The following is a 21,691-nucleotide window of genomic DNA, read 5'->3' on the forward strand; positions in this document are numbered from 1 at the left end:
TTCTCCATCTGAACTCAGGTCTTTATTTTCATATAATGTTTCAATGTACTTTATCTTTCTTAATATTGAGAAAACTCTGAAGATTTCTTTTCCTCTTTGTGAACTTAGGAAACAGACCCAGTGAGAGGAGTGTGTTGAGTGGAGTCCCTGCAAATTGGCTTTCAGGCCCAGTGGTCCTTCTCCTGCCAAAGCCAGCACTTCCTTTGGTATTTCATGGATGAGGAAGACAGATGTACAGTGTTCTGAAGACAGATGCCCAGTGTTCTTGATTCCTCAAGACCTTCCCCACCCACTCTGTTCCCCCTAGCTTTGTCTTTGTCTTCAAGTTTCAGGGTTTTGTATACCTCTCCTAATAGAGGTGCAGGAATGTTGCCCCCTTGACTCCCCTGGGGCCATCTGCATTTGTTTACCCCTCAATAGTTAACCATTAGTGAGGAGTCTCCCCTGGGGAGACAGTTCTACTGGAGAAAGACCAATCTATCAAAAGCTGTTCTACAGAAGTGAACTGTTGACCTGGAAAGAATCCCCAGAGGGGGGGGAATTGCCTCATAGTTAGCTGGGTCACTCATAGCCCTGGAGCCCTGGATGTGCTGAGGTCACAGGTACCTCAGAGACCCCCTACTGTCTGTCCCCAAGAGGAACATAAGAGAACTAGACACTTCTTTTGACATCCTTTGGATTTTAGGTGGAGGAGAAGACAGTTGAGAGGAAAGCTTAAGGTGATTCACTGAGGCCAGCCAGTGGTGGGGCCAAAGGTTCTGGGGAGCCATTGTTTCTGTCACTGTGGCATCCCCCTCGCTCTCCGCTACCCCTCCAACCCCCATGGCTATTCTTGCTTGCTTGCTTTGGTATGGACAATCAACCTTTTAAGTCAAGTGCTTTGTAAAATTTTAAGTCAAGCGTTTTGTAAAAACCCAGTTGAGATGCCCTTGCCCTGAATGCTGCCATTCAATCTGCAGCTAAGACATCAGCTTGAATTCTAGCTTTAGAATTCGTGGTACTCCTACATAACCCATCCTTTGAGGGGGCACAGGATAGGCCCAAGTAGGTGTGCTTACAAACATCTTTCACCCATTTCCCTGCTAATGGCTTGGATTAGTTTCCCTGCCAGTGGCCTCGGATACAGTTGTCTCTGGAGCTTTCTTTTCTTTTCTTCCCTGTTCATTCCTCAGCTCAGAGGGATCTGAGAATGAGAACGGTGGGCCAGCTGGTAGTCAGAGAAGGAAGTGGATGTTGGGAGGCCTTGAAGATCCGGCATCAGGAAAAGGTACCACTGTATCACCATAGAGAGAAATCAATGTTTGCTCATGTCTGACAGGGGAGGTGGGCATAGAAAACCAACAGTGTGGTAAATACAACAGTGAAACTGTCCACAGCACAGAAATGCCGTGTTTAGGATAAGATACTTCTGAGCCGAGTGAAGGGATGGATGGATGGCAGGCAGGTGGAATTTGGAGTTAGGAGCCCCCAAGATGGTAGAGAGACCTGAAGGTTCACAGAGGGTCTGAAAGCAAGCGTCTCTCACTGACTTTCTCCCTGGGGTTTTTTTACTTCCCCCTAGAAGGTCTGGGTCTGGCGCCTTGGAGGCAGACCTAAAGGCACTAAAATAATTGACTTCTTTGAACCCAGGCCAAGTGAACAAAGGAGTGGAGAGACTCCAACTTCTCTTGAGTGGGAGAGCCTGGTCCTCTGAGCCAAGAGCACATTTCAAACCTTTGTCTCTTTCCAGCTTGTTTTCCTGCCCTGTGCGCTTCTCTTAGGACTCCTGGAAGGTGTCCTTGAGCGCAGCTGGCTTGGCTCCCTGGAAAGACCTGAGTGGCCCACCCAGGGGCCTGCCCATTTCCATAGCCATCAGAGACTGGGCTTGTCCTGCAGCTGGGCCCACAAGGTGACGATGACCCCTGCTCAGCAGCACCATCCATCTGCATCAAGAACTCTATGTGTTCTCTTCCTCTCTCCTTTCTTTGCTCCAAAGAATCTTTCATAAACTTTTTTTCTCCCCTAAGAATAACTGGGAGCGGGCAGCCCGGGTGGCTCAGTGGTTTAGCTACGCCTTCAGCCCAGGGGGTGATCCTGGAGACCCAGGGTTGAGTCCCACGTTGGGCTCCCTGCATGGAGCCTGCTTCTCCCTCTGCCTTTGTCTCTGCCTCTCTCCCTCTCCCCCCCCCCCCCGCCCGTGTATTCTCATGAATAAACAAATTTTAAAAATCTTTAAAAAAAAAAAAAAAAAGAATAACTGGGAGCTAAAGAAAAAAAAAATCTCTATTGGAGCAGAAGGCTCCCCTTTTGTGTCTACCAAAAGGCCAGGGTCACTTGGATTTGAAGTGTCTTTTAGCAACTCCAAGATCTCTGGACCAGGACCTCTTCCTGCCCTCCAGTTGTTTTTAGATGTTCTGAGGGGTGGGTTGTGTCGTGAGTGTTGGGTCAGGCAGTAGGTCCCACTCACTGAACCTACTCATGCACTTGGGGACCTGTGCCAGCTGGCCAGGGAGTTGGCAAAGAGCAAATGTTTTGTAAATGCTGACTTTGAAATGAATGGCAATCCAGGTAAAGCTGCTAAAGTTCTGTGGGGTGTCTCACACTTGAAGTGATTTTGTGTTTGTTTTGAGGTTGCTGCAGATAAATGTGAGAAATGTAACTGAAGTGGGAACCGTTGTTTATTAGGAAGGTACCCGTAACACTGCCTGGCCTCTAAGGTGTACCTAGGGGGTCTCTTGCGCAGGTCTTCAGCATACGTTATGCCTGGATTTGGGGTGCTTGCTGAGGGTGGTAGAAATTGGGAAGAGCTGGGGTGCTTGGCTGGTTCAGGCAGTAGCATGTGCCGACTCTTGATCTTGGAGTTGTAAGGTCGAGCCCTACGTTGGATGTAGAGGTTACTTTAAAAAAAATCTTTAAAGAGATTGGGAAGCCCTGCCTAGGAGACCTGCGAGATGATGTTTCAGGCCTCCTCGGGGAGCCAGGGCATGTATTTTATGTCTCCATACAGCGGGGAAGTGGTTCAGAGTGCATGGACTTAACTTTCATTCAGACCTGGCTTCAGTTGATGAAAAATTTAATTTCTAGCTTCACTGCTCAACTTGTTGGCCATGGATCACGTTTCCTAATCTCTGAAACGGGGTTTCCTCATCTATTAGATGAAGATAAGCATCCCAACTTCTTTTCAAGGCATCTGTGGCTGTCAGGTGCTTATTAGCAGGGTTGGCGCTGGTGAAGCCAGCTGCTGCCCTCATCATCTCTTTGCCCTCCTTTGCTAAATCCACAGCCCTGCTCTCCTTTGATAGTACAACACCTGTCTCAGACAGATGACAGGGTGTTCAAGTAGAGAACCATTTGCTTTGTACATTGGATTTTAGCCATTTTGGCCTAAGATCCCACCTGCTCACTGTATGAACTTCTGGTTCTCTGTAGATTTGAGAGTTGTTAACCTCAAAGTAACACTTTACAAAACCGCCGTTTGTTCTGATGGCTAATCCACTCTTTTGTGTAACTCAAAGGACATTCCACTGAAGGGTGAGATTTTCCAGATCTGTGCATGTCCCATGTGTGGAAGCTAAAGCCTGGAATGTCCCCTGGGAGAATTGTGTGATGTGTGTTCTATGGGCCTGGAGTAAAGTTAGCCACAGGGGTATTCCTGATAGTTCTAGGCGTAGCTCAGGACCTGGGATGGGAGTCAAAGTGGAGGAACTCTGCTGATTATAATCAAATTATAACATTTGAGGAGATCCCTGGGTGGCTCAGTGGTTCAGCACCTGCGTTGGGCCCAGGGCGTGATCATGGAGTCCTGGGATCGAGTCCCGCATCAGGCTCCCAGCATGGAGCCTGCTTCTCTCTCTGCCTGTGTCTCTGCCTATGTCTATCATGAATAAATAAATAAAATCTTTTTAAAAAAGAATAAAAAAAAAAGAACTAGGCCATGAATAAAAAAAAAAAATCCCTTAAAAAAAATTATAACATTTGATTGAGTGCTTTCTATAGGTCAGGCCCTTGGTGACTTGCCGTAGCTCATGTCATTAAATTTTCACAATAATCCAGTGTGGTATGTACCCATTTTATAGAAGAGAAAACTGAAGTAGAGAGCCCAAGTAACTTGCCCAAGGCCACTTAATCTGGCCAGCACAGTGGCACAGAAATTCAGACCAGGTTTTCTGACACTAAAGGCCAGGGTAAGCTGCATTACTACTTTTTTTTTTTTTTTTTTTAAGATTTTGTTTTGTTAGGTAATCTAGCCACCAAATATGGGGCCCTAGATCAAGAGTGGTAGGCTCCATCATCGACTGAGCCAGATGGGTGTTCCTGCATCACTGCTCTGATTCCAGAATGTTGACTCTGGTTAAATTTATCGGCCAACATTGCACCACTTGTAAGCGACAGAACCAGGGTGCAAACAAACCTGTTCTTAAGCACTCTGCTCTGGCTCCAATGTCACCAGCAATGGCCTGGAGGTGGAGTGATCCACTGTGAGGCGTGCCCAGGCCCCGGAAGCCTGGGAGGCATGGAAACCCCTGCAGTGATTGGGTTCCTGGGCCTAGATTAAATAGGAGGCTCGTTTTCCCCACCTGGTGTTTATTTCCCTAATTAAATTATAACTATACTGAGGGAAATGATTAACGAAAGAAAATCATCATCACCCCTGCTATCTCTCAGGCCTGTATTTCCCTCTTCCTTCTCACAGCCTCTTACATGATCGTTCTGTTTCTTTGCTTAACATTAAACTCCATACTATTGGATGAATTGATATAATTCACCTGACCATAACTTTCTGCCTATAACCTTTTTATTTTTGGATTGCTTTATTAGTATCAATTTTATAGGCTTTTTAAAAATTTATTTGAGGGAGAGCGTGAGCAAGCAAGAGAGAGCACCAACAGGGGGAGGAGCAGAGGGAGAGGGAAAGGGATGAGCAGGGAGCCCGTTTATTGTCCTATAACTTTTCAAGTCTCGATATTTTAAGTTTGTATTTTTTTTAATTGAAGTATAGTTGACATACAATCTAGTAGTTTCAGGTGTGGACCATAGTGATTTGACGTTTATCTATGTTACACGGTGCTCAGCACGATAAGTGTATTCACCACCTGTCACCACACCAACTTATTATAGTAGCGTTGACTATGTTCCCCTTGCTGTACTTTTTTTTAAGAGGTTTCTATTACTACTTTATTTTTATTTAAATTCAATTTTTGCCAACATATAGTATAACACCTAGTGCTCATCACATCATGTGCCTGTCATGCTGTACTTTTCATCCCCCTGTCTTAATTTATAGCTGGAAGTTGGCACCCTCTTAATCCCCTTCACCTGTTTCGCCCATTCTCTTGCCCCCTTAAGTGTGTATTCCTAACAAACCAGAGAGTATTCTTTCATTTTTATTCTCTAATTTAGGTGGTATAGAAATAAACCCATCATGTTTGGTGTACTCCCCCCCTCCCTTTTAGTTGTAGTTTTTTTGTGTGTTTTCTTTTTAAGGCAACTTTTTATTTTGGAGCATTTCCAATGTACAAAAGTGTAATAATAGTATAGGGGTGCCTGGCTGGCTCAGTTAGCAGAGCATGCAACTCTCGATCTTGGGGAGTTTGAGTCCCACATTGAGTGTAGAGCTTACTTTAAAAAAAAGGGGGGGGATGGATATAATAAATTCCCATTCACTCATCAAGCAGTTTCATGAGTTATTAACTCATGCCGAGTCTTGTTTCATCTATGCTCTTAGTGCAAATACCCCCTCCTTTGTTATTTTGAAGCAAATTCCAGATATCATTTAATCTGTGATTTAAGTATCTCTAAAAAGATAATTTTTATAGCATAATCACAGTTTTAATTTTTAAATTTAGTCAAACCTGTTGATTTGGGGGATCCCTGGGTGGCGCAGCGGTTTGGCGCCTGCCTTTGGCCCAGGGCGCGATCCTGGAGACCCGGGATCGAATCCCACATCGGGCTCCCGGTGCATGGAGCCTGCTTCTCCCTCTGCCTGTGTCTCTGCCTCTCTCTCTATCTCTCTGTGACTATCATAAATAAATAAAAAATAAAACAAACAAAAAAACCTGTTGATTTGTCCTTTCATTTTTTTATTTTATGCTTTTTCTCAAAAGTTTGGCAGAGGTTTTAGAGAAGGGTGAAGAGTCAGAGGGGAGAGAAGGCTGTGTGGAGCTGAGGCTGCCGGGTCTGGTGCATCTGGTGGGGAAGTGAGAGGAGAGGATGGGTTTCTGGAGCCTCTCACTCACCTGCCTCTCCTTCTTGCAGGCTTTTTTGTCACCATGAAGCTGCTACACCCACAGGCCTTTAACTGCTTCCAGCTGATCCTGCTCAGTTTATGGAGTGCTGTTCCTGAAGCTCACGCTTTGTCCACGGGGACGCCAACCATCAGTGCAGTCTCTTTCCTGCAAGACCTCCTGCATCGCTATGGGGAGGGTGACAGCCTCACTCTGCAGCAGCTGAAGGCCCTTCTCAACCACCTGGATGTGGGGGTAGGCCGGGACAATGTCACCCACACCCTGCATGGACAGAGGAACCTCTCAACGGTAAGGCTGTCAGGTCTGCTGAGCACTGTCTACCCTCGGGGTGGGGGGTCACAGTCCCATCAGGCATGAGTAGCCCAAGCAGCTTGGGACAGACGAGCCTTGATGGCAGAGCAGAGGGGCCAGCTCTTCCCTTTTAGTCTGGGTCCCCAGCAGCACCTCCTGTCCTTCCACGTGGCTGTTTTGGAGCCCTTACCGGAGGAAGCAGCCAGTGAGGCTCCTCAGTCCTCCACCTGCTTCCTCACAGCTGCAGTGGGATCACCTGGCCCCGCCAGCAAGCTGAGCATTTTTCACAGGGTTTATGCTCTACAAGGCCTCTCTGCAGTTGCAGGGGAGCCTCACAGTACCTCCAACAGAAGGCGGAAGGTCTTCATTATTTAGAAGGGAATTCCAGGGGTCCCACAGTGAGTTCCTGGACAGCTCAGGACTAAGACGCAAGCTTGGCTTCTTGTTCTTTGTTCTTTCTTCCATGTCATCTTGGCTAATCATAGTCTGAGGCTATTTGTGGCAGCCAAATGTAAGTCAGCCAGCAGTGTCTTTATATATCTGCTCTGTTACCGGGGTTGAGTGCTGCGAGAAATAGAGAAAAATGAGTCATGTCGAAGAGTTTGCTGTCAAGATGGAGAGCTTAACCAGCTGAGGACAAAGTTATCTGATAATAAACTGAAGTATTAGGGGCATCTGGGTGGCTCAGTTAGTTGAGCATCTATCTCTTGACTTTGCTCAGGTCATGATCTTGGGGTCATGGGAGGGGTTGTGGGATTGAGTCCAACTTTGGGCTCCACGCTTGGCAGGAAGTCTACTTGAGATTCTCCCTCTCCCTGCCCCTCCCCCGTGCTCGCTCACTCTCATTCTCGTGCTCTCTCAAAATGAATAAATAAATCTTTTTTTTAAAATGGAGTGTTAGGGGATCCCTGGATGGCTCGGCGGTTTAGCGCCTGCCTTCGGCCCAGGGCATGATCCTAGAGTCCTGGGATCGAGTCCCACGTCGGGCTCCCTGCATGGAGCCTGCTTCTCCCTCTGCCTGTGTTTCTGCCTCTCTCTCTCTCTCTCTCTCTCTCTCTCTCTCTCACTCTCTTTCTCTTTCTCTGTAATAAATAAATAAGTTAGATGCTGTGAGTTGGACACTCTTCATAGGGCTCAGAAACGAGAGAGGGAGTGGGGGGTGTGTGTGCTATGGTAATCAAGGAAGGTCCGTGGGTTAGGTGTCCAGGGACTTCATCTTGAAGGACAACTTTTTGTAGAGGTAAGGGACCAGGTAGCCTGGACACAGAACCACAGGCTGGAGGTAATGTCAGAGTTGGGGAGGAGGCTGCCCGCATAGGCTCCTGCAGACTGACCCCAGAGGCCCTCCTGGCTGGCAACAGTGTCTTGAGGTCACTAGAGTCCAGCCCTCTGCTCTGTGGGCCCAGAAGCTCTCACTTGTCAGCACATCCAGAGGGCTGTTAGAGACTGACCCGTATTAAACCACCTCAGATAGATAAAGACTGATGTGTAAGTATATAAAGTATAATTAGAAGTAAAACTGCAGTGTTTCATGAGAACGGTATGTGAGAACCATTCCCTAACCGCCTCCTAAGGGGACTGAGTGTTCATGTCCTGTACCAGCCCTTGCCTGCTCCACGGTAGAGTGAATCTTTATTTTTTCCTTCCTTCTTTCCCTAATCACTGTCAACACATTCTTCAGGCTGGGGTTAACACTACGTATATGGTCATGGAGACCTCCTTAGATGCCGGAGCTCAGTAGCTCTGGAGAAGTCTCTCAAATAGGCACTTTGATACAATAGCTACTCAGGCTGTTGTGATGTGCGGGCAGATTTGGTATCTGGATGAAGCTATATCTTCAGGTATGCAAATAGAATCATGTTTTCCAAAAAACACACCCTGCTCACAAAGATTAGAAACCAGCTGTTCCCAGACCTCGTGGGCAGCCATGTTCTAGTGCGTGTGTGTCAGGTGTGTGACTTTCACTGGGTGACTGATGCCTGAGATTATACTTCTAAGTTTTCCAAGTTTAGGGACTACCTTGCTCTCCTCCCGTGAGATGAGTCTGCAGACTCCCCAGGATTGGGACAGGTCCCATCTTTGTTTTCCATGCTTGCAAGGCCAAGTCCGTGGCGACAAGGGGCGACGTATGACTTTGGATCCTGAGAGGCTTCCTGCTTCTCTCCCCTTTGCCTCAGTGCTTTAGCTCTGGAGACCTCTTTGCTGCCCACAACTTGAGCAACCAGTCACGGATCGGAAGGAACGAGTTCCAGGAGTTCTGTCCCACCATCCTCCAGCAGCTGGATTCCCGAGCCTGCTCCTCTGAGAACCAGGAAAACGAGGAGGATGAGCAGATAGAAGAGGGGAAGCCAAGTGCGATTGAAGGTGAGCTGGGGCAAGAAGGCAGGGGCCGGGGGCCGTGCAGGTCTTCGCGTGGACTGCCGGGCTAATGGACGGTGCCGCTCGCGGCAGATCTGACCAGTGAGCAGCTCGTCCACACTGGGGGAGTGGATTAGAGGAATGACTACACTGGCGTCTCCCGCGCTCACAAGATGCCCTGGCATATTGTTTGGACCCGGTGGTGTGGCTGTTGAACGTTCAGTGCTGGCCTTTTGGACCAGCCTGTGGATGATGCTTTCCTTGGCCACTTTTTCATTTTTGTAACTACAAGGGACTAATGCCTCCGTTTTTCAGTTTGGCTGCCCTTGGCCCCCACCTCCCTTCCCTCGCCCTGCCCAGTACCTCTGCTCCAGCCACAGCGGACTCACCGTGGCCATGAGCTTGTGTGACTTCACGGGCCTGCATCGCCCTGAAATCCTGCCTCGCTGGTGCCCGCGGCCCACCCCTTGGTGCCTAGCACGTGCTGCCTGCCTTGTGCTCATTGTTTCCTGCTGTCATCATTTCCCTCCCGGTTTTTAAACTTTTCCTGTTGTTTTCACCTGCCTCTCCCATCTGACAGGTAAGCTGCTTTTGATAGCGACTCTGCTGTGCTGTTGGTAGGCTTCCCCACAGCATCCCGCCAGAGATGGACTCAACAAACACGTGCTGATGGGTTGGTGTTCTCTGTCTGCCCCGCTCGTAGCTGAACTGAGAACGGGCCTCCCCAGGCAGCAGGAACACCCCCACCCTCAGTAACAGAGGCCCCCGTCTGTTCTTGTTCCTCCGCAGTGTGGGGCTTTGGCTTCCTCAGTGTTTCACTGATTAACCTGGCCTCTCTCCTGGGAGTCCTCGTCCTGCCGTGCACGGAGAAAGCATTTTTCAGCCGTGTGCTCACATACTTCATCGCCCTGTCCATTGGAACGCTGTTCTCTAACGCGCTCTTCCAGCTCATCCCAGAGGTGCAGTAGAACAGAAATTTGTGCGTCCTCTCTCCCTGGGGGCTGGCCACTGCGCCGCCCTGCTTCATGGCCCTGTCCCACCCCCTTGTCCTGAGGCACCTGGCAGCTACCACCTGGAAAATTCACTTCTCCTTCATATCAAGGGACACCAATATGTCTTCAAACTCTGGATCTCAAGGGCCTTCTTCTTGCTCCTGGGGCACCCAGGTTGGCCTGTGGCCTCTTCAGGTGATGTCAGATGCAAGGCACTCCGAATTTGCCCTCCCTGTCCGAGATCTCTCCGTCTCCTTTCCCTGGTCGCTGCCTCTCTGAAACCCGGTTTGCAGGGCTCAGAAGGAGCGCTGCAGCTGGTGGTCACTGTCTGAGCCCTGGTCCTTTGTGCCTTCTCTGCTCTAAGTAGAGGCCCTGGCTGTACTCCGGTGTAGCCACCCAGAGATCCCCCATATGGAAAGAGATGGAAGGAAAAGACGCTACAAACTGATCGATAAAATTGGCTTCAAAAGCAAGTGATCCTTTTTTTTTTTTTTTTTTTTATTCCAAGTAGGCCACAATTCAGAGCATAGAGAGCCAAACAGAACCAAAACTTTATTTAACAAAACAAAATTAAAATTCTGAGACAAAGAAAAGAGGCTCTCAGTCCTTTATACCTTGCATCTTGACTTTTTCCTGGGATAGGACTGACTTCCTGGTGCCCTTACTTGACTGTTTTGTAATATTTGTTAATTTTGCTTTTTAATTGTGACCAGTGAGGAGCTAAAAAAAAAAGAAGATGACCCAAGTTGATGGTCTGCCCACGTTGTCAGCTCTGGCAAGGCTGTGCCCATGTGGTCGGGGTGACTCTGTGGGCCGCCTTTGGGAATAGGGGCAGCCGCTTTTCATAAAAAGAGCCGGTGTCAGTGGCTGCCCAGCTTATCCCAATCAAGACTCTTACCCAGAAGAGCTGCCAATAGGATTCCTGGGCCTTTCTTGGTTCTAAGTGAAGGAAGAAATCTGGCTTAAGAGGAACCATCTCATTGTTACCTCAAAATCCCATGTAAATCTAACAAACACTTGTCACGGGAGGCCTCATCTTGGGCTTTTCTTTTTTCAGCTCCAGACATTGAATTTATTAATTTTTTAAAGATTTGAAATAAAATACCGTATTGCTTATTGAATGGAAATGTAATAATTGTACATTCTCTGCCCCTGTGGTTCACAGGGGCATGCATCTCATCCTGGCTCCATTTCATCCTACCTAGAGTGTGGGATGCTGGGAAATGACAGAGGAAATACTGTTTTGTGACAAGGTGATCTTGGAACTCTGCCCTGTATGTTGGAGCACTCTCAGAGCAAATGGCAACAAACTTGGGGAGAAAAACAAAGAAACGAAACACAAACCCTGAGAAGTTAAGAGACTGAATTTGATGGGCATCAGGCTTTGCCTGTTCTCTCTCCCGCCGCCCTGCACCCTGACCTGTTGTATCTTGCACAAAGCCGACCGAGTCCAGGTGGTACTGAATGGTCCGGATGTGAAAGCAAACACGGCAACACCGTGAGCTCTCTTTGTCCCCTTGATCTTGTTTCCTATTAAAGAGAGAGCCCTCAAGTCCAAAGTCTGCCATGGGCTGCCTGGGGATAGGCCCAAGCACACCTCAGCTGTGTGACGAGGCGACGCCCCACCCTGTAGCCACGGCAGCTGGCAGGTGCACCTCCAGGTGTCACTCGGGCCACCAGAAGCGGCAGCCACAGGGTTCCAAGGCCACCTTGAGTTCCTCCTCATTTCTCCTGAACTGATTGAAGGAAATTTCATCAGACCTGAATCACTAACAAATTTTCTGTTTCTCTCTCCCTCCCTACTTGTCTCTCTGATTTTTCTTTTTGTTTCCTTGTTAATATCCACCCAAACCTTCCTCATTGCCTCCCCATCCTTTCCACCCTGTGTTTCCCCTAAATGGTGGTTGCTGTGAAATGGGGCATTTGCCCTGCTCCCTGTCCCGGGTGGGGCTGGCTCTCCCCCAACGGCAGTGTGGGGATATGGTCTCCTCTGTGTGACCGTCATCTCCCTCTGCTCCCTCATGGGGGCCAGCGTGGTGCCCTTCATGAAGAAGACTTTTTACAAGAGGCTGCTGCTCTACTTCATAGCTCTGGCGATTGGAACCCTCTACTCCAACGCCCTCTTCCAGCTCATCCCCGAGGTATGACAAGCCAGGGCTTTCTCACACAGGAGCATGCCAGTCTCTGGGGGGGACTGTGGGGCACAGTGGGAGGACCCTCCACTTTGACGCAAGGCATAGGAAGGAGGTCCTTTCCTTTCGGAAGGTGAAGCTGAGATTGAATCTCGAGTTAGGAAAGACCACATAATGTAGGTTTGGGAGCTAAGTTGGATCTCAGCTCCACCTTTGACAAGTTCATTGACCTTGGGCATGTCACTGGACCTCTCTGGGCTTCTGTTTCCTCCTATACAAAACAGGGCAAATGATAGGATGGGCCTCACGATGACGTTGTGAAGGCTACGTGAGTTAATACTTGTAAGGCAACTGGGTGCCTGCTATGTACTCTCTAACTGCTGGGTGAGAAGATGCAGTGTAGTTAAGATTGCTTTATGGCTCCCAATTTGGAGCTTGTGGCACAAGCAGAGAAACCAACAGAATCCATAGGTCTCAGTAAAAAGATCAGTTCCCTGCAGTAGGTTGTTTTGGGGCAAAGGTAATCTGAATAAAGCAGCCTGGTTTTCACGTACATTAATGGCACCTTTGCCCCATTCCCTAGGTTACTGAGAAAATCTCCAGAGAGCTTAGTCCCTGTGGGGTTTGGCAGGCAGCCGTGGAGAAGCTTCATCTGACTTGGTGCAGCGTCTGTGGTAGTGTGCGGGCGGTGTCTCCTTGTGGTGGTCTGACAGGCCTGGGCATAGCCAGAGTCTGGCACAAACATGACGCCGCCTGCTGCTTCTTAGAGCACCTTGTGTTTTCTAAGAGGTGATTTTCTTTCTCCCTGATTGATTCGTAGATCAGCTAATGTCTAGAGATCTAGTAACGTTTTACCCATTTAACGGATACGGAACAAGAGCACATATCCTAGAGGCCAGGTTTCATAACTCCTATGGCCATACCTTTGTGGAGAACTGTTAGTTGGCGGTTTCCACTCCACTCTTCTGAGATGCTGTGCCTCTCCTGGAAAGTCGGCCTCCATGTGCCATTTCTACTCTACAACTTAACCTTTACATCTCTTAGGAAGCTACACAAGCAAGTGGAGATGCGATTTTGCCCCTTTAAAACAGAAAGGAAAAACACTTAACCTTTTAAGCAGTCTAGTGTTCCTGGTACTTAGGATCACTTTCATCTTTGACCTATCCACATGAGAAGGTGGGTTTATTCAAGAGGCTTGTTTCCGGTCTGAAAATGGAGAGAGCCCTTCACTGGCCAGCTTCCCAAGATCTTACCACAAGTCAGTAGCGTCACTGAGCATGGAATTCTCCCAATTCCTATTCCAGTCCTCTTCCCAGTAGATTGCTTTTTTCCACCCCCGTGGTCATTGAAGTTTGCAGAAATAACCCGAAACAACCCCCCCTTCCCCTCCCACTCCCCAAATTGGCATGTGCAGCAACACAGTTTGCTTTCTTGGCTTTGTGGTCACTGGGAGGTCTGTGGTCAGGAAGATGCCGAAATTCTTACTATTTAACTGGGGAATGGATTTCCCATTTTAGAAAGCGTAATTACACCATCGCTCTTTGTTTATAAGCAGATCAGCGAGGGACATTAGATAACAATGAAAGTAAACACAAGTGTCTCCTTAAGGATGGAATTTGCAGGCAGATTGTGCCCTTGTAGCAGAAAACCAGGAAAAACGAAAACAGTCTTTACTAAAAGTGGAAAACCATATCCAAGGGCTGTTCTTCCTGACAGTAAAATTCTAAAGAGGATCGGTCTTTTGCATCTGAAAATAAGCTAGAGAGAACCTAACAGGCATGGTGATGTGGCTTGAAGGAAAGTCAGGAGTTCGATTTTGCTGGGAAGGGAAGGAACTGGTAGGTAGCAGAGCTACCCCCACTGAGGACCACTCTTCTAGAACCACAGTTCTAGAATAAGAAAGTTAAGAGACGAGCGGGGACCTGTGAAGATTTTTTATTTTCTTAAACTCATTTTGTTTTCCTGGGTCCACAGGCTTTTGGTTTCAACCCTCTCGAAGATTATTATGTCTCCAAGTCTGCAGTGGTGTTTGGGGGCTTTTATCTTTTCTTTTTTACAGAGAAGATCTTGAAGATGCTTCTTAAGCAGAAAAATGAGGTGAGGCCCAATTGTTGGTTAAAAACAGTGCTCCTGGGCAGCCCCGGTGGCACAGCGGATTGGCGCCACCTGCAGCCTAGGGTGTGATCCTGGAGACCTGGGATCAGAGTCCCACATCGGGCTCCCTGCATGGAGCCTGCTTCTCCCTTTGTCTGTGTCTCTGCCCCTCTCTCTGTGTTTATGAATAAATAAATAAAATCTTTAAAAAATAAAAATAAAAACAGTGCTCCTGGGCAGCCCGGGTGGCTCAGCGGTTTAGTGCTGCCTTCAGCCCAGGGTGTGGTCCCTGGTCCAGGGATCGAGTCCCACAGAGGACTCTGCATGGAGCCTGCTTCTCCCTCTGCCTGTGTCTCTGCCTCTCTTTCTGTGTGTGTCTCTCATGAATCAATAAATAAAATCTTTAAAAAATAAAAATAAAAACAAAAAAACCGTGCTCCTAGGCATGCATCCATCCTAGAAATGTTTGTATGTCTCAGTAGTGGTATTATTTTATAAGCACCAGTGCAGTGAACTTACCTGCTATGGACAGATTTCAGGAACAGATCTCCTATCTCACCTTACCAGGCGAGGATGTCCATGTCTGGCCTGTGTGTGTGCCTTTGCTAGGCAGCAGCAGTTTATTCCCTTGTTTCATTCAAGATTATTTCTTTAATGCACCTTTTGTACCTTTAGGAGGTGAGGGAGGTGCTTGATATGTATAGTCATGGTGTAGGAAGTACCACTACAAAGAAACAGGATCATTACTGTAGTATAGCTCCGAAAAGGTATCTTTGGTGCCTGGCATGTGGCTGTCCTCCAAATAGTTGCCGAATGGAATAAAATGAGCCATTGCAAAGGAGGAGCTATAAACTTTTCAAGCAAAGCCGCCTCACTGGAACAGGTGTTGGCTCTGAGGACACAGCTTCGATTTCTGTCCTACACCAAGCCCTGCCTTCACCTGGGTTCAGCTTCCTATAACAACTTTCCTTTTCCTGTGTGTATTGCCTGCTTGTGTTTTCTCTGATGGTGGGAAGGAGGAGGAGGTCTTCCCAGTGCTGGGAGCACCTATCCATAGTGAGTGCTCAGGAAGCTTTGTGGTTTTGGTGAGTGTCATGCTGATCCCTCCTGATGGCCCCTCCAGCATCATCATGGACATAGCCATTACGCCTCTGAGACACTTCCTTCCAAGAAGGACCAGGAGGAGGGGGTAACCGAGAAGCTGCAGAATGGGGATTTGGACCATATGATTCCTCAGCACTGTAGCAGTGAGCTGGATGGGAAGGCCCCCGTGATGGACGAGAAGGTCATCGTGGGCTCACTCTCTGTCCAGGTCAGTGGGCCATCTGCTGTTGGGTGGGAGCCTTTAACTAGTAATGGCCTTGATGGCTCAGGCTTACCTTGAAGGACCATCCTCCACCCTTTGACGTGGGGGCCATGGGGATGGGCTCTGTTGTAGGACTTGCAGGCTTCCCAGAGTGCCTGCTACTGGCTCAAAGGCGTCCGCTACTCTGATATCGGCACTCTGGCCTGGATGATCACGCTGAGCGACGGCCTCCATAATTTCATTGATGGCCTGGCTATTGGTGCCTCCTTCACCGTGTCTGTTTTCCAAGGCATCAGTACCTCAGTGGCCATCCTCTGCGAGGAGTTCCCACATGAGCTAGGTAAGAATGCCTGCACTGTGCCATTCCCGTTGTACCTGCGCTGCTGTGGTTGTTGGCACAGCACCCTTCTTATTTATTTGAGAGAGAGTTGGGGGGGGGGGCTAGAGGAAGAGGGAGAGAGAATCTCAAGCCATCTCTACACTAAGCATGGAGGCTGACACAGGGCTTGATCCTGCAACCCAGAGATTAGCTGAGCCAAAATCAAGAGACACCTAACTGAGTGAGGCCCAGGTGCCCCAAAAATGATGGACATTTTTATAGAGGTGTTTATTTCCCTGTGGCTCAGTTTCCTCACCTCTAAAATGGGGTTAATAATAATACTTCAAAGATTTTTCATGAGGATTAAAGGAGCAAAAACAGTGAAAAGGACTTGCTTTGTGCCATGTGTATTCTAAGTGTTCACAGTAGGTTATCTCTCTCTCTCTCTCTCTCTCTCTCTCTCTCTTTTTAAGGTTATCTCTTACATCCTATCAATCTTACTAGGTTGAGATGTCTGTTAGAGGTCAGTGGGTGGAAGAAGTAGATGAGCCGGGAGTTAGGAAGTCCTTAGTTTTATCAGAGCAAGAATGTAAAAGGCCCAGACTTCAGAGGCTCAGAAACTCAAGGTCATGTCCTGGCTTTGCCAATCTACTGGCTTGTGACTTCGGGCAAATTATTTAACTTCTCTCAGTGTCACTTTGGTTTTCTGAGAATACCATTCAGTGTAGTTGTGAGGAAAGAAGCTCCTATTTCACCATCCATCTAAAGAGCAGTGAGGTTCTTGCTAGTTGCTTATCTATGTTGAAAATCCTGTGTGTTATTTTCAGCCTCTAGGCTGGAAATGCATGGCTACTTTTGTAAATGGAGAAAGCTCCTAGATGTGAAGAGGAAAGGGTGCCTTGGACTTGTCATTGCATTCTCAGGCCTGAGGCTGTCTTGATTTTTTTTTTTTTCCCCAAGACATGATGCATAGCTGAAACAGTTTGTCCTCATCACGTTCTCTGTCTGTGACCTAGAGTAACTCTTCCCCACCTTTTCCTCTTGTCCCCCCTTAGGAGACTTTGTCATCCTGCTCAATGCCGGGATGAGTATCCAGCAGGCTCTCTTCTTCAACTTCCTTTCTGCCTGCTGCTGTTACGTGGGTCTGGCCTTTGGCATCCTGGCTGGCAGCCACTTCTCTGCCAACTGGATCTTTGCACTGGCTGGAGGAATGTTCTTGTATATTGCTCTGGCTGATATGGTAAGTCTTCCATAGTTCATGCCATGTAGGCACCATGGGAGGGACTGGGTTATTCACTAGGCGGGAGGCAGCCGAGAGGACATGAGTTTGTTTTTAATAACAGCTTTGTTGAGGAATCACTCCTACCACACAATTCACCTACTTAAGGTCTACAGTTCAGTACTTTTAAAGAAGACATTGGATTTTAAAGGACAAAAAACTTACCAGCGTGTGTCATTAAAGAAAATGATTAACCTTAATCCCACACTCCTCCCTTAAATACTTAAGTATTACAGAATAAGTATGTACAGATAAACGAAGGGAAGGAAGGAAAAGAAATGAACATTGAATATATACTTTTATGTTCTGCTTTCCTTTTTTACTTCATGTATCCTAGACATTTTTTCCACGTTGCGTACCCTTTAGAAGCATATTCTATTCCATGGCAGTGTTATTTGGTGAGAGGATATACCTCTTCCGGGAACTAGAATTGCTGGCTCAAGAAGGATGTATTGTGGTTGGAGGCTTTTGATGAGTGTCACTGCTTTCGGCGGTGACCGCCAACATTCGTGGTACTGTACCCACTAACGTTGGCGTGACCCTTTTAAGTGGCTTTAAGTTGGCTAATGAAATACCTGATTGGTTACATCTTTTGTAGATGGAGGTTGATTTCTTGTTGGCATGACATTCTCTGGCATGTTTGCATGACTTATTTCCCACATCCTTTGAAAATAATACTTTTGGTACAGTGATGAGAGTGCTGACCACCATGACCCCTCCTCACTCCCTGGAAACATTTTAAATTCCCTCCTCTCTTTTGGGGAGCCCCTCCCACAGTGAGGATATTCTTTTGCATTACTTGAATTAGGAGGTCTAGGAAGTCTGTTCATTGTCACCTGCTTTGCTGGCCAGCAGCCCAGGGCCTTGAGTCATAGCCATCTCATAGCTCCAAGCTCTGGCTCCTCACACAGTTGCTGAATTTCCCTAAGAGGTGGCAGCAGCGTTTTAGTAACAAAAAGATCTTCTCGAGTGTTCTTCAAGTCCACAGCAAAAAGTTGACTTTTATCAAAGCAGTTCTTTTTAGCCAACATCTAAACCTATCCAGGGTTTCATGCACAGATACTTTTACCTCAGTAGTTGAAAAGTAGTAGTAGTCACCTTGGACCAAAGCTGATAAGGCTACTGCTGCTGGCGTTTTTTTGTGAAGGATTTCTATGTAATATACATATATCTCATTTACATATTCTTTCCCTATAATATAACACTTGAATGATACATAACATACTTTAATACAGATATTCTTAGGATAGGTATAACGATGAGTCCGTCCGTGTGATCCGTCTCTCACTGAATTGTCCTGGACTCCCCAGGTTGGGAAAGGAACTCTAGTTCTCTTGTTTTTCTCCTCTTTCTCAGTTCCCTGAGATGAATGAGGTCTGCCAAGAGGATGAAAGGAACGGGAGCGTGTTGATCCCCTTTGTCATCCAGAACCTGGGCCTCTTGACGGGTTTCACCATCATGCTGCTCCTCACTATGTATTCAGGACAGATCCAGATTGGGTAGGGCCCTGCCAGGAGCCGGCGGGATTGGAAGTTGGCTCTGGGCCGCCCAGTCCCTGGCCCAAGGACTCGGCACCCGCGACGCACCTCCGAAGTGGCAGTTGTATTAAAGACTGTGACACGGACTGTACTCCCACATTCAGATGTCAGCTGTTTTTACACATGCTCTGTCCTAGGAATAAGCTGCCCTGGCAACCAGTGTCTAGGTAGTGCCTCTCTCCCCTCTCTTCCCCTTTCTCAGACTGACCCTGGAACCTTGAATGCAGCTTACTTAGCAGGCAAGCCTAACTTTTTTCTTTGGTTACCCTGGCCTCTTTCTCTTCGAACCAGCACTGAGAGGTTTTGTACCATCGCCCTTCAATGCAAAAATACCACCAGTGTTCATGACTTGGTTCATAGTAATGGGAGGCAAATCTGGGGTTTCAGGGCCCATGAATCTAAATGTGTGTCCTGGACCTCAAGATGACCCATTTTGAAGTAGATTCACCTATTTTTACAGAGAAAGGGTCCAGGGAACAAAAACCCCTCCTATTTTTTTCAAAGTCTGTCCAGTTGCCTGTTTTCTCAGAAAGAACTGAAAGTTGGAACACGTGTAGGGCAGGAGAGGAGCGTAAGAATCATCATTGCGTGCGAGGTGGGTGGTTAGCAGTGATGGTTGTGCCCTGTCATGATGGTTACCTGTCCCCCTGACATGCTGCAGCTGCGATCTCATGACTCTACCGGTGAGCTCTCATTCCCCGCTGGTGGGCCGCTGCATGGGGCCAGTTGCCTGGACCACCTCCCCTTCTTTCACATTAGCACTGACAGAATGGAAGGCCAAGAATGGAGACCTGCAAGATACCAGTTGGTTTTGCTATGATTTCCACCTCCCCTTCCTCCCCTCTCCCTTCTGAGAGATTTTTTTATCTGCCTCCATAGAAGCACATTCTGAGCACACCCAGTCTTGTATTTGAGGGGAGACTGCACAAATTTCCCTCCCCTGGTCACCACTTCTGCTGCAAAGTGGCAACCCAATCACTTGCAGAATCGGGTGCAGATCATGCTTCTTAGACAAAGGTGATCAGAAATGGAATCAGTGCGGGCACAGTTTAGGATTTCGTAAATAAAAAAGTACGAGTCATGGAAGTCTGAGTTGGAAGATCCAAGTGCTCAGATGGGGCACTGCAGATGCTTGCAGAATGGGAGCTTCCTGGTGATGCCACGAGTGGGTTTTAGGTTCCCCTTCCTCCCTCACCCCAAGCAAGAAAGGGCGAACCCTAGACTGAACGGAACATGAATTGCTCTAACCCTCTTCAGAAGATGGATTGATAGGCTTGTCTGTGAGACTGTAGGCCAGCCCCAGGCACTGTGGAGCCGTTGCCTCAGAACCCTGGCTTCAGGGGGAGCTCATCTCCAGGTTCACTAGGTGAATTGATTTATTATTATCATATTGATAATGTGAGATTCTTAGCCACTTTGGGGAGCCAGTCTCCCCAGAAGCCTTTTTTAGTGGTGCCCACAGTTGCAGCCCAGGGGCTGTGCTCACTAACTGATTTGTGTGCATGACTCACAGGTGTGCTGGTCATGGCCCACACCTGTGAGCTTTTCTGTTCTTACACAGGAAGACTTTCCACAACACAATAATTAAAAGCCACATCTCTTTTGGTTTTCCTCTTCTTGGGAAATGGCCCTCAAATCAGGAATAGTCTTGAAAAGAGTATGAGCGGGAACACTGCTGGCAATGCTTTATAAGTTTTTCTCCTTCTCTTGCCTGTTGACTTGGAGAGATTTGAGAAGGGGCTGAAGAAGAAGGAAAACTTGAGTTCTCAAGATTCTCGAGTAAATATCAGGCCTGACTCCTGATAGGATTATGGTCCAATTTTACCAAAGAACCAATTCCTCGAATGTTGGAATCTAACTTTTTATATTATTGTTTTTATTATCGTTGTTGCTGTTTTAAAAACGGTTCTTTGTCTTCTCTGTTTTATTTTTCTGTGTCTGACTTTGCTTTCAGGAGCTAGCAGCCAGTAACAAACTTTAAGACTTTACAGAGATTTTTCTTTCCCTAATTCACATTAATATATGAAATTTATAATTTTAGCATTCCCTATAGATCCGTCATTCCTTACAAATACCGATCTTCTTGGAGTAGAATACTAAGTTAGAGGTAGTGGGATCCTAGTTTTAGGAGAAGAGCTTGAACATGTAATTGTTATCAAATTTAAAAATCAAGTATGAAGTAGTAGGGTGCTTTCCCTTTTCATGCACATCTATATTAACTTAAGAACTTTTCCTTTCATAGACAGCTGCCTCAAAGAGAAATTCTCTTTAAACTGTAATTGGTCCAGAGACCAGTCCTGGCTGGAACTCAGGAGGGGTGGAGGCACGCAAATAGTACAATCGAGTCTGTGTTGCCATTGGCAGCAGATTTGCCTCGAGCATTGAAAATGTGGCAATTCCTTTTTGACTTTGAAGTATTGGATTTGCTGTTTTAAGCATTTGTACATATTAGAAGTCTGAAGAGTAGCAAGCTTTGAGAACTTGTTCACCCCTGGCATTAGCACCTTTGACATCTTTCCCCAGGTGACCAGCTCCTAATGTCAACGAGGAAAGCCTGTATCACGAACAGGAGCAGTGACCCAGGAGCAGGCTTCTGCTGCTTTTACCCTTGCCCTGGCCAGCAGGTTGCCTTCTGTCCTCCCCTCGAGAGGTGTTTAGGATCTTTTAGGATCTTTTGTTTCTAGTGTCAACTCGGGGCTTTTCCTCATAGGTTCTTTGTCCTGGGTTTAAAAGAGGAGGCGTCTCTAGGTGTCCTAAGACCTGTCTTTAGGAAGTCCCATTCCAAAGAGATGGTAGTATTCTGGAAATCTGCTTAAAAACAAGAAGCTGTCTGATTTTTGCAAAAGAGAGAGGTTAGGTTTTTATTCATCTTTTACAGTTCTGCAGTTCCATCACAGTGTTTTTTTTCAATAACTCAGGTGTTAATGAGGATAAATTAGAAAAGAAAATAACTTATGTGGACTGTAAATGTTTTATTTGTAAGATTCTATAAATAAAAGCTATATTCTGTACTGCTGAATCACAAGTGTGATCTTTTACAGTAAGGGAGACTGGGGGACACAAGGTGGCGATAGTGTCTCACCAATGTCTAAAGCTTTGTGTGCCAATTCTGATTCTATTTGCAAAGGGGGTTTTAGACAGAACCTTAGATACCATAA

At 47.2% G+C, this 21,691-nt stretch overlaps 1 protein-coding gene across 3 annotated transcripts in view; it reads left to right on the plus strand.

Annotated features, from left to right (window-relative positions):
- The window catches only part of SLC39A14 (solute carrier family 39 member 14), a 46,555-nt gene extending 25,362 nt beyond the window's left edge, over positions 1-21,193 (plus strand). The window contains exons 2-10 of one of the 3 annotated variants that reach the window (XM_041766501.1): positions 1,173-1,267; positions 6,235-6,512; positions 8,693-8,879; positions 11,837-12,006; positions 13,972-14,094; positions 15,215-15,403; positions 15,530-15,737; positions 16,772-16,956; positions 18,352-21,193. In XM_041766501.1, the coding sequence (XP_041622435.1) occupies positions 1,231-1,267; positions 6,235-6,512; positions 8,693-8,879; positions 11,837-12,006; positions 13,972-14,094; positions 15,215-15,403; positions 15,530-15,737; positions 16,772-16,956; positions 18,352-18,498 (1,524 nt within the window). In that variant the 5' untranslated portion in view covers positions 1,173-1,230 and the 3' untranslated portion in view covers positions 18,499-21,193. Of the gene's footprint in view, positions 1-1,172; positions 1,268-6,234; positions 6,513-8,692; positions 8,880-9,662; positions 9,833-11,836; positions 12,007-13,971; positions 14,095-15,214; positions 15,404-15,529; positions 15,738-16,771; positions 16,957-18,351 lie in introns of all 3 variants that reach the window. The other 2 variants (XM_041766500.1, XM_041766502.1) reach the window with 2 other exon arrangements.
- Positions 21,194-21,691: the final 498 nt, after the last annotated feature.

Source organism: Vulpes lagopus, chromosome 8 (genome assembly GCF_018345385.1).
Source record: "Vulpes lagopus strain Blue_001 chromosome 8, ASM1834538v1, whole genome shotgun sequence".
Classification (NCBI taxonomy): Eukaryota; Metazoa; Chordata; class Mammalia; order Carnivora; family Canidae; genus Vulpes; species Vulpes lagopus.